Genomic DNA, 13,006 nt, shown 5'->3' on the forward strand with positions numbered 1-13,006 from the left:
AATTACGCGACATCGCAATTCGAACCGTGGTCATCTTGCACGCGAGGCGTATGCTCTACATCTGCGTCATCGCTGCATCCTTCTCAGAATAGGGCCTTAGAATAGGGTGCCCGAAATTAGGGGCACCTATCAATTTTTGATACAGCGGTGTGGACGTAGGTAGTGAGAAGCAAGTTATAGAAGAGAGGCTGACCATGCCTGGATTGTGTTGGTCACTCGCAACGCACTCTAACAAAAAGGGGACATTTTAATAATACATTAAGCGAGATTCTAATTTATCTAACAATGTATTATTGGTCATCTTATGCAATAATTTACATGCCTTATTATATGCTTAATAAATCGTCACAACAGGCAACTTTTTCGTTATTATTGGCAGTAAGCTGTTTGGCGCTCCTCTTGGCTAAAAGAAATAGCTTATTTGGCCGTCCCTCTCTTTATTGCGCTTTATATACACGGAGAGCAAACTAAGAAATCGTCGCTAAGTGTGCCAACAGTGAAGTCGGCATACTATATTAAAAATCTGTTTCAAGATCGCTAAAAAATTCTCATACTGACAGAACGTAGGTTCAGATAAGCGAGAGCTGCCTTGCCTATTCATTTCCCCGCTAACAAAATATACGTTGCTTCGGCATCGACAATGATGATGGAGCGAGCATATTTTCCCTCCGCGGGCTCCGCAATATTCCCCGACGATATCGGCTTTACCTACGCACACTGCTTCTCAAGTTTAAGGCCTGGGTTGGCCTCCAGCCCACAATACCATGCGCTATTTTTTTTTCTCCCGTGTGCAATGGGGACCCGCTATACTTTTGGCTCACCGAAAAGATTCAATTCACTACGTCCTAAAATACTGTTTTATATCCTCCGGACTTCACACCTGTGCAGACCAAAATGTTATGAACGGTAGCATTCTAATAAAATATGTCAACACTCAGGCTCAGCTCAATTGTAGTCGGCATAGCGTTGCAATTACAAAACTTTTGGCTCTACACTTTGTATCTTTGCCCTGTAGTTATTAACAGTGAACTTGGTGAAACACTAATTATGTATAGTGCACAACCAATTTTTTTTCTGTGAAATTATAAGTAACGTGTTTCTTCATTTTCATGGTCTGCAGACCTTGCATTCTGCAGATAGCGGGAAATGATATTCGTACTCAAATAAAATACTGCGAAAAGCATAAACTAAGAGGGGAGAGGACAAACACGGGCGCTGTCTCGCATATTAAAACTTTATTAAACGACAGAGCACATTTCTAACGCGGAGGAACGCACATGCGGGAAGAGTGGGTCGTAAACCAAAAAACCACCACCGGACGGGTGCTCACGGAAAATACCAAATCAAAAATGCAGAATCCCTATCATAAAGCTGAAGGGAGGGGCAGCTGATCCATTCAAGCCAACTTCTCCAGATATGAAATACCTCAGAAACTTTCCGTGTTAACTTATCAAGATGACAAAATAAAATCTGAGCGTCATGGAACAGACGGTAACACATTTATTTTTTTCCTTTTTACTCTTATTTCCTTCCTTCTGTCTACATAAGGCGCAATGTGCTGACAGGTACAATCTTGCCAACACTCTGAGACAAAAAACGTTCTCGCAGCCGCACATTGACGCACCGGCCCATCTGGCCACCTTAATTCCGACCACACGACAATTGCACCTTATAAACAACTCCTACCTTACAAGGTACATAGCCTGTCCTGTGCCTAACATCACATTCGGTGGGTCATGCTTGAGGAGTTGAGGGGGTGAAGTGTCGAGCAAGCAAGGACTTGCGTGTGTTTGTGTCGGGCAAAAAAGTTTTTTTTTTTTCACTTCCTAAAGTGAGCTGTTCTGGCAGAAAGCTGAAGCTTTGTGGAAAAAAAAATTATACGTTCTCAGCGAAAAGTTGCGAGGTTAAACACATGGCACGAGGACTGCTGCTGGGTTTCGGACAAGAGCGGTTGGCTGACAAGGTTAGAAAAGCGCACTTGGGCAAACTAAGGGTGTTCTTTACTATAAAGACTCATAAGCAAGAAATGCCATTCCTTGCAATTGTGTCAGAAAGGAGCACTTGGCAAAATAAGGTTTCGGCGTATTTATAGCGGTATTTGTCAGGTCTGTCCATTGAAAACCCGTTCAGGTTAAGAAACTCGGGGGAGCTCGCTGAGTTCCAAATGCTTCAAGAGCCGGTGGGCTCTGACACCTTCAGTGTCAATGTGATGGATATGTTTATTCCCTCTCCCATTCCACCATAACGAGCCACGTAAGGAATTCCATTAAGGTGGAAAATGATGAAGTTGCCTTTCGCAATAAGTGTGGTATTTCAGTTGAAGTTTTTCTTGAAGTTCCCGATTTTTACGTCGCTTCAACATTTGTGAAGGGACAGAATAGTCTTTACGTCTGCGTAGGCTCGGGGGTGGCTCCTATCCTGAGTGACATTTTCGCAGCCTGCATGCACTTAAACATTGAGTGAAAGGGCTCGCCCTACAAATGTTTAGGTACGCAGACGATTACTTGGTGCTTGTAAGGTCTGCAGACCAACCGGTGGCCATGGGTGAGGTGGTGAAGGTGTTCAAGGAGCAGGCATGGGATTAGAGTTCGCTGTTGTGCAGGGATTGTGCAGTTTCCTGATATACGTATCGAGGTGAGGCACAGCACGCTTGCTGGGCGCACCACCCAAAGTCAAGAAAACCTGTCCTGAACTTCACAGCGGCGCATTCGAAGACGGTGAAGAGGGAAATTGGGGTCTCATACTTTAAGTCGGCGCTCACGAGGTCTTTCCGCCATCAGATGTGCTCTGCCTTTGCTATTCAGTGTGAAAGGTTAGCGAAAGCCGACTATCCACAAGGGCTCGTTGCTTCTGTAAGCGAAGGCTTGCTAAAAAGCCTCAAGAAGAGCGATGTGAACACGCCGGGTGAGGATAGGTCGCTAAGGCAGAAGCCTGCTGTCATTCCGTGCCTAAATAAGATGTCTCATGGCCTGAAGAATGTGAGCGCGAGGTACAGAATACGCGTGGCTTTCTCGACACCGAACAAGGTTGGGGGAGTCTACCCTATCCTGGAGCGGTGGATGGAAACAACCCCTCAAGCACGACCCATCGGACGCGGTGGCAGGCATAGGACAGGCTATGTGCCTAGTAAGATAGGGGTTGTTTACAAGGTGCAATTGTCGTGCGGTTGCAGTTAAAGCGGCCCGACAGGTCGGCGCGTCGATGTGCCGCTGCAAGAGCATTTTTTGTCTTTGGGTGTCCCGGCAAGCTCGCATCTGTCAGCATATTGTGGCACATGTGTACAGAAGGAAGGAAATAAGAGTAAACAGAAAAATAAGTGAGTGTTTAAGCCGCTGTTCTATGATGGTCAGATTTCATTTTTTCACCATAAGATAAGAAGGGAAGTTTCTGAAGCCTTTCATATCTCGAGAGGTTGGGTAGAATGGGTGAGCCGTCCCTCCGTTCAGTTGTATGGTAGAGAATCTGCATTTTTGTCTTGGCATTATCGATGAACACCGGTTGGTTTACGCTCCCGTCTTTCCACATTCGCATACCTCGAGATTATAAATCTGCTACTGTAGTTTAATAAACTTTTCTTTTGTGAGAGAGCGCCACGTTCGTCCTCTCCTCTCTTCGCTCTGATTTACTTCCGGACGAATATTTTCCAACTGGCCTAGTTCACCACCCTAATCGGAAATTAGTATGCGCAAGGCCTGCGTTTCTATTTCGCACTATGGCCAAAGCTTCTTTATTTCCCCATGTCCAGTGCTTCCAAATTACCGGAACTGCAGTTAGGGGCACCTTTTTATGTCCACACGGCATGATAAAGTAAAGAAGTTGTTCTCGTTGCAGTGACACGAACAAGACTCAGTGCGCAGATACTGAATGCGATCAAAGCTGCAAAGAAAAACACAAGAACAGAACAGACTTGAAGCACGTGGCCGGACACTGCAGGGAAAAGAGTTGCGTTTGCACCCAAGTCATCCGTGAGTCTCTTTTCTGTCGCCTTTATAGTCTAGCGGACATCAAGGGCAGGCGTATCTGCCGCCAAGTAGAGTATCAGTTTCGGTCGCCGCGACGTTTGGCAAGAAGGAATACGCGCAGGCAAAAATTGTAAGCGTAAGACATTGTGTCGTTCTCCACCCACGTTTTGCATGCAGCGGAGATTCGGAGGCACGACGTGCGGATATGCACGATGGCATCACTGGCATGCTCACGGTTGTGTAAGCTGCAATGTCACGCTGCAACACGGTGTCAAAAGCGTAGTCCTTGGCTGAGCTACGGGACTTAGGCGCCGAAAATGGAACCCAGCTGTACAAAAAGTGGGCTGGCAAATAACCAAGCAGGGATTAGAAAAGTATGGTGCAAATAGAGATGAATGTCGAACATTTGGCAATTTTCACGATCTAGGGGTGACGCTTCTGTCTATAATGTATGGCACCCGAAAAAAGGACTGCTACTGCGGTAGCCCAGACCATTTTTTTTATTGATTGCACAGGTATCTAGCACTGTTTTCCTTGTTGCGATCGTATTTTGTTACGCACTCTGCTCTCCAGGGTGCGAAAAATAATCAGCCAAAGGAAAGCAAGAAATAGGCGCTTTTAATTGCTTAGAGCAGAAAGTTGGGCGAGTTGGTCAATATGCCTGGAGAAAAAAGCAACGTGAAGTTGCTTTGAGATTTGTATTTTCATCGCGACAGTTTTCTTGGTCAGGCACTTCCTTTGCCGGATTTATAACGCCTTTAAGACAGCGCAAGGATAACGTAGATTTGAAGAGGTGCATATGGCACTAATATACATTTACCTTGAGAATATTGGTGTAATTGGGGAAGGCCCTCAGGTTTTCACCTACCATCCCCACGTCCGCCTTTAATTCAGCCAGTGTGCTGTGCGATGTCAGTGCACGTTAAAGATCCCCAGGTGGTCGAAAGTATTCCGGGGCCGTCCACTGCTGCACCTCTTCCTTTCTTCTTTCACTCCCTCCTTTATTCCTTTCCTTACGGCGCGCTTCAGGTGTCCGCCGATATGTGAGACTACTGCGCTGTTTCCTTTCCCCAAAAAAACCAACCGCCCCTTTTGGCTTTTTACTTTTTATATTCATTGGCAACTTTGTTTTTAGCCGTGTTCTCCTTCACTTACACTTGTTACTTTTTATGAAATTCAGCTTCTAACAAAGCAACAAGTCTAAGTGAAGAACAACACAGCTAAAAACTGTCAAGAAATGCAATGGGCCAAAAGGACCGAAATATTTTTTTTATTCATCATATACTGCAGGTCCTTACAACTACCTCTAGCAGGAGGGGCAAGAAGAATAAAAATGAATTAATCCGTAACAATTTAATATCAATATAATTAATAGAGCATAATATGTAACGATGTCAAAAATTAATTACAACGAGACATGTTCCACAGTAATATGAAAAAATTCACACAAATGCAAAACACGACTATGAGAAGAAAATAATCAATTCGTCAATAGATTAAATGGTCATCATCACATCAGAATGCAGCTTGTTCCATTCCTTAGTTGCGCGTGGATAAAAAATGTGCTTAAAGGCGTTTATTACGGCATGACACTGAGTAAGAAATTGGGCATGATGATGTCTCTTCAGTCGAGTAGTAAGGAGCATAACATAAGGTCAAGGACTCATAAAAAGTTTGTCTCTGAAAAGCCTCTGAATTTTTCTTCGTGTTTGCAATAGTGATATGGAATCAGTAGCCCGACACCTTGATACGATGAAACTTACGGCTCTTCGATAAATAGACTCCTCTGCCCCAAGGATCCTAGACCGTAAAAACATACTCTAGTTTTCGTCTTATGAGGCTGTAGTATGCTAAACTTTTTACCCTTGAAGGAACGTTTTCCAGCTTGTGGCGAAGAAAACCTAATTTTAGGAGGAAGACGTGCAAATGTTGGCAATCTGACTGTTCCAGCATATACCTTTAGGTATGTTAACACCGATACATTTATATTCACTAGCTTCTACAAGGACATGCGAGAAAAGAAAATGATCTATGGAAAGGGTTGCGCAAGTTCTTTGCTGGAAATTTTCATAAGTTTGGAAGTTTTTTTTTTCGGCAGTAAATTGCAAACCCCCACTGCCACACCATGTGTCAATCTTCTAGAGGTTAAAATTAACGAAAACTTGAGCACTAGGGCTGTTGATTTTGTTAAACAAAATGCAATCATCTGCAAAAACAGTCTAGTTTGAACTGGTTCAGTTATAACACTAACGATTTCATTTATATATATATATGTCAGAAATAACGACGGCCTAGATCCCCTCCCTGTGGAACGCCTGAAGTAACTGGTAACTGTCTACGTCAACAAACTTTATACGGTTGGCAAGATATGACGCAACCCACGTAACTACAAACTTAGGAAGACCAATTATTTCAAGCGTATATATTAATTTAGGATGTGACACAACATCGAATGCTTTTCAGAAATCTAAAAATATAGCATCGGCCTCTTCTCAGTAATTAATGACTGTTGAAACGGAGGACGTGGGGCTGAAAGGTTGAAATGTGAGCGATTTCCCCGATCTCAATAAGATTCTCAACGAAAGCACTCACAATCTCACCAACCAAGAATCTTTTGATTTTTTGATCTTGTCTCGTCGCCTATAGCAACAGCGAGGTCACGTTAAGCTAAAAAAAAACATCCACTACTGGAAGTCGAACCTGCGGCGGCGCGAACAGATCAGCATCGCAGGCCGCTGCGCGTGAACATGTTAAACTGCAACACACTGTTCTTCGTCCAGTACTACTGCTACGAAACTAATATTCGCGCTTCGAGCTATGCAGCGGTAGTGCCAGAGATGTGCGCTGCCTGCGTTGGCGTGGACAACGTTGCGCAAGAAACACGGCACTAGAACAATACGCGATGGCGTTGACGGAAAAGACATCATTAATATTAACTATTGTTGTGAAAATAATAAACGTTTTCTCATTTTTATCTAATGTAGTAATTAGCGTGAATAATTTGCAAATGTTTAGTAATTAAAAAAAAACGAAATGGTTGCCTAGGAGGCCTGCCTTAATTTTATGGCGTAACCTCACTTTGAATGCATTATTTTTTAAGCAGGAAAACAGCCGAAAATACGCATAACAAGCCTTTTGTTGATCGTTTGAAAGCGTTAGCAGCCAAGCGTTCGTTATATCCGAGGCTGACGCGCTAAGTTTTCTGTATCCGAGGTGTTACACTTACGTTCATAATAATCGAGGTCAACACTCTAAATTCGTTGCATCCGATCGTGTCTCGAATCCGATTAAGATCGTGTCGTGCCTGGAATCCAGACACGAAAGTTCGTTACATCCGAGGTTAGCCCACGAAAGGTTCTTTTATCCGGTGTGTTCGTAACATCCGAGGTAGTATACGAACTTCATATCGGGAGCATAAGTTCAACCGTAGCCCGCTGGGCAGGTTGCCACCTGCCAGTGGCTACTGATAGACGCCATTTTCGCTTGCACAGAACCGTCTTCATTAAAAATTTTTTTTCCTGCGCAATTAGAATAAAAGGTAGACAAATTTGATGCGTTGAAAATTTACCTTTCCACACGCTCCAGTATGAAGGTCGTTTTATTCTGCTTGTTAAACATTTTTCGTTAAACTGCGAAAGATAGTTACAGTAGCATTGTCTGGCCAGGAATTAAGCTGCATCGTTCAAAGCTAATTGTGGATATTAAGTAACTATATAGTAGTATATTCTAATTAATCTGATTAAACTATTCTAATGAATCTTCAACATTCAGATAAAGAATCGTGTAGTTCCGAACAAGTTCCAACAATTAACAATTGGAGAGTACGAAAAGCGACATATAACAAGGATATCTATCTTCCGATCTATTCCTGTTGAGCGCCGTAAGCTCGCATCGAAAAAAAAAACATGCGTTGACCGCCACTTTTTCGACACACGAGTAGCACGCGTGCCACCAGCGCTTTAATAATGTCCAATTATCGTTTCTCCTCGACAGACAAAACTTTGTGTACAGGTTCTTGAATGGTTCGGCATTTGATTGCAACTCTTCACCAGCTGAGGTTCTTTTCTATGGTGTGAGCGCGAATATTCCCGTCTTGAATAGCGAATCGAATATCCTCCTATTCCATTCGCTGAACGGTTAAAACAGCGCATGTTCAAAATTTCTCGAAATGAATCGAATCCCTCTTCGAGCTTTCAAATAATTTTCGAATAACTGTCTAGGCGTTTGAATAAGGCACGCCAGTTTTTTTTCGACGACTGCTTCACAAACAGAGCCCACTCCAACGCCGCGCAGCATGCTGCCCCTATTGTTCAATGCGGGAAGGGCGGTCCATTCGTGTGGTAGCGTTGATAATGTTCATATACAGAGTGTTCTGTAGGGTTAGACGCCCTCATGCTTTGTCGTTTCTTAATGAGGTCTTTCGTGTCCTGGGGTAGCTTGCCGGTATCCTGTCGAACCATCCTACCACCTACTTCTACGGCACACTCAGTAATGATAGCAGTGAGATATTGTTTCAACTTTACGATTGTCTTCCTCAGTAAAAGCCTAATATCTGTTGTGTAGCGAAATCCTGAATTCCTCTACTTCCCTCTCGTTAATGGGCTTCCGCTTCACCAGTTTCTTCTGTTCCCTCTTGAAATCTAGGCTAATTCGACACCTTACCATTCTGTGGTCGCTACAACGCACCTTTCCGAGGACCTCCTCATCCTGCACGATGCCGGGATGAGCGCATAGTATGAAGTCTATTTCATTATTAGTCTCACCAATGGCGCTCTTCCAGGTCCACTTTCTGTTCACTCATTTACGTAAGAAGGCATTCATGATCTGTAAATTATTTCTCTCTGCGAACTCTACTAATAACTTTCCCCTGTTATAACAAGAACCTATCCCATAGTCGCCTGCCGTCCTATTTTATCCTATCCTACCCTATCATATTAAAGATTATTCTATTTTGTACAATTTTAGCAACGCTCATGTGTCCTGAGATATGCACGTGTCTAAATTTTCATCCCTATTTGTATAATTAAGCATACCATATCACGGCGCTCGGCATGAAGCTCCTCCCTGATGTAACGCAGCTGATGTGTATGGGGCTTCGACTGACAAGATTGTGGAGTTACAGGCGACTGTTATAAATTTTCGCTCTAGGCCAGCAGTGTGGAGTCACTGCACTTGACCGCATGCGCATTCCAATGCGGCACCACGTCTTGTCATCCTCTCTACCTAAAATAAAGCAGCGATCGCCCAGCCCCGCCGGCACTGTGATTCTTCGGTTTTGCTGGCCAAAAATGAAAAGTTACGAGCGTCGCTTGCAACTCCACATTTTTGTCAAGCGGAGCGCCATATGCAACAGCTGCACCACATCGGGGAGAGCCTCATAATGAGTGCCGCGGTCTCGTATGCGTAATTAGACGTATTAGGCTGACATTTTAGACGTGCATATCTTACGGTACAGGCGCGACTAAAATCGTACAACGTTAATAGCCTTTGAATGCCACTGCCTCTGCATTTTGTGTATAAACACACACGCTAACTACAGTGAATAACAACTAAACTATTAACTATTATGGTAATACTCAAGTTGCGGTGACCAATTTTCTCACTGTTTGCGTCCACCTGACCGGGTAGCCCATTGACAATAAGGAGTTTTATGTACTGCTCATTGCTGCTCGCATACCCCTAACTTTTTTGGTTAAAAAATCATGGTTTTTCCCCGGCATTCTTCATTAAAACAAACTCTGAACGATAAAAGCATCGCATGTACAATCTTTAAAAAGATTTGTGCAAACCATTATACAGTTTCCTACATTCCTGAGATATAATCCTGGTTGTGTTTTTTTTTTTAATACGATCGACTACATTTTGACGTATTCATTACCAAGTCTAAAGGATCTTATCGCTCTCAGTGATATCTCGGATGATTTTCAACGCACTCTTATCAACCACAGGGCGTTTATTAAACGTCGGAGCACAGCCGCAGTGGCCACTGCAGAGATTGCACGGGTGGCCGCGTATAGGTGGCCACCCCTGCACTGACCTCTGTGCACTGTTGGGATGCTCTCTTAGCCTATGGTTTAAACACCTACCGACATCTTTTCGCTTGTTAGAGGGATCACGTAGACAGCTCTCACCGCGCATGCCACAGTTTATACTTACTTGTGAGTGCTCGCCTACACGCAGGAGTAGCATTGACACTGCTGAAAAGCGTCGATCACTTGTCGGCCACTGAGAAAGCACCCTAACGCTTGTCTTTTTCCCGATCTTCTCCAGCATGGGTGATACGTTGTGAAGGCACGGAAGTGCGCCATTTCTAGTGTTTACTCTCGCCCCTTTTTGTCTTCAGCTTGCCTCGGTAGCTTTTGTCTTATTCACTTACACTTGCCACTTTATTCGAATTTTCGTTCAGATAAATCAACCCCTTGTGCTTCCTTTCTGTTGTCTTTTTCCTGGTTACTTGGTAACACGTGATGGCAGTGAGCATGCAGTGTCTGTGCTTTTTGTTTCGTTGCTTCCGCCCTTTCTGATCTCCTATATATTACAGTGAGAGCTTTATATGCGAAACCTTACAGTGAGAGCTGTATATGGAACCTCCCACGACTTCCGACAGCATGCGAGGATGAGGGCGGAAGCTGGGAAGGGAGTGGAACTTCCAGCAGCCGTGCGCTCTGATCTCCTAGCATGTGTTGGGCACTCCGTGATGTCGGGTGAGAAAAACCACAGTCGAAGCTGAAAGGAGAGGCCGGAGCCTCGATTCTTATAGCACAGAGATGGCATTCGCATATGTCACGCGATACCGCGAAAAGCTGCGTAGCGCGCACGCGGAGCGTAGCTGTCGCCGAATTAAGCTCATTGTCTGATATGACGTAAACGTCGTCAGTTTGCTTTCTGGTGAAATAAAATATGTTAAATCAATGTTTTCTTGTGTGCCGCCGTTCTGCGTTATTAGTCTTTTTGCGTGTGTTGTACTGGCCCAACCTTTTACCGTTGCTCTTACTCTCATGATTACACAGAAAATTTCGCTACTCAGTGTTCGTGCTTGAAACGTGCTCAGTCAGAGTCGTCTGCCCTGAGCGCTCCTCGATAAATAGTCAAAAGCTTCTCGTGCTTACTTGAACTAGAGCTCCGCAATAAGTGTATTTTTGGGGGTAGGTTTCTTGCCTTGCCAAGCCTGCGTGCTCATGGCACGTGTCTGGACATGGGAAAAGAATATGTGCCATTCCCAAGCTGAACTGAATGAGTCGTAGCAAGTGACTGAACGCTGACCGTCAGTCACATAACTCTCTAGGCGAACGCAAGATACTAGCGTAACTAACTTCACCGGGCAGCAGCGCAGCCATCTCAAAAATTCAGCAAGCAAGGCTTTTGGAACCCACGCGTCACCATGAATGGCCACTTTTTTGTTCATTTTTCGCACTTCGCGATACTGAATTTGCTGTAACAGTCTTTGCACTGTGTTGTTTTTTTCTTTTGCCATCGACCCGCTTGCCCGTTAACTGCGATGGAGCTACTGAAGGTGCAAGTCTGAAACCAATGATTAAGTTGATACTGATACGCGGATAAGTCTTCTATACTTATACAAGGATAAGTTATGCAGGTTGTTTCACCTACGCCTTCCAAAATGTTTAAGAATAGGCTTTTCGATTTGGAAGAGCGTTTTTTTTTTCAATTTTTGCTATTTCAACGAGATACGTGCACTGGAGAGGTTGCTTTGTCTGCAAGCTTCTCGAAAACCATCGATGTATTTTGAAACGGTGTAGCCTAAATTTACTGAGTCACAGCGCCAACAGTAACCGCGTTCTTGTAATTATAAAACTGGTATGGAAATTACTTACGGTAGGTACATGCCTCTGAATAACTAAGGAGCTTAACAGTAATAGTTAAAAAGTTAACTATTCAATATTGCTTAACCAGCCTGCTAGTTAGCACGTCATAGCTGCATTCTGATTTACTACACCACTGACAATGCTATGCCGAAAAAAAGCCCTATTCTAAAGAATTGTTGAAAATCTTAGGTGAAACACCCTGTATACCGTTCAGGGAGTCGGTGGCATGCTATCTCGTCTCGATTAAAAACATATGAGTGCGTCACTTTGGCCTCCGTAAAATTTCACCTTACCACAGCTACAATAATATTGCAACGTCGGCACTGGCGATATCACGAAACGACATTCTACTCAGTTATACCACAGGCTCCTAGCTGCAGTGGCCCTGTGGCTGCGGCGTGAACTGTTCTTAGCTCTCTCCTCAATTGTGTGCAGTGGGCGCCAGCGTCGACAAGCCCACCTATAGTAGTTGCAGCATCCACTCTAAAATATCAATTCCAATACGTCTCCATTTCTGCGCGCTTACAAGCCAGATGGTGCTGGATTATTCGCATTGTTAGCTCGTAACCGTCCTGTGATCTTTTTTTTCTTTGTTTCTAGCGCCATGTGCACATTCTAAAACAAAATACGCCATTCACTCATTTCTCGCATACTTACGTGACAAGACCTTGTGTTTTGATGCAACAATTTTCAACCATTTTGAAATTTTGCACAGGCACATAAATAACCGTTGGCTTTTGTATTTCAAACCTCACCAGGTGGCTTTTTTGAAACCCTCGTGACTATATAGACTGCAAAACCAAAAATTCAAAAAGGAATTGCCAAGAGTCACCTGAAAGTGTTAAGATTTTGAAGGCACTGTCTTACACACACCATGTTAACATCCTGTCAGTGTATTTATGTGCGCGTGAGTTCTACGTGAGAGCAATTTACTTCACCTTCATTACCCTCATCCGGAGTATCATGCGAGTGGATTACCAGGCTGACGTCTGCAGTGGTGGTTGAAGAGTGCATCTTGTTCCTCCTCTGTTTTTCCGTAATTTAGAGTACAGTCTCAACTTAAATGTTAAAAAAATTGGCTCGTTGCAAAGGTGGAATTTTATCAGCCGTTTACAAGTTTTATGAGAAAAAGATACGGGAGATTGGCGTGAGTGGAAACAAAGGAGGTTGGAGGACAATCTATTTTCATTGACACAGTGTATAGAAATTGCGGAAAAGGAA

General features: G+C 43.8%; 1 protein-coding gene across 1 annotated transcript in view; it reads left to right on the forward strand.

Moving 5' to 3' along the window:
- LOC144100007 (uncharacterized) overlaps positions 1–13,006 on the forward strand; it is a 31,415-nt gene that overhangs the window by 9,625 nt on the left and 8,784 nt on the right. Inside the window, exon 2 of the mRNA XM_077633060.1 lies at positions 3,832–3,965. Within this exon, the coding sequence (XP_077489186.1) occupies positions 3,832–3,965 (134 nt within the window). The remainder of the gene's footprint in view (positions 1–3,831; positions 3,966–13,006) is intronic.

The sequence above is a fragment of the Amblyomma americanum genome, chromosome 1 (assembly GCF_052857255.1).
Source record: "Amblyomma americanum isolate KBUSLIRL-KWMA chromosome 1, ASM5285725v1, whole genome shotgun sequence".
NCBI lineage: Eukaryota > Metazoa > Arthropoda > Arachnida > Ixodida > Ixodidae > Amblyomma > Amblyomma americanum.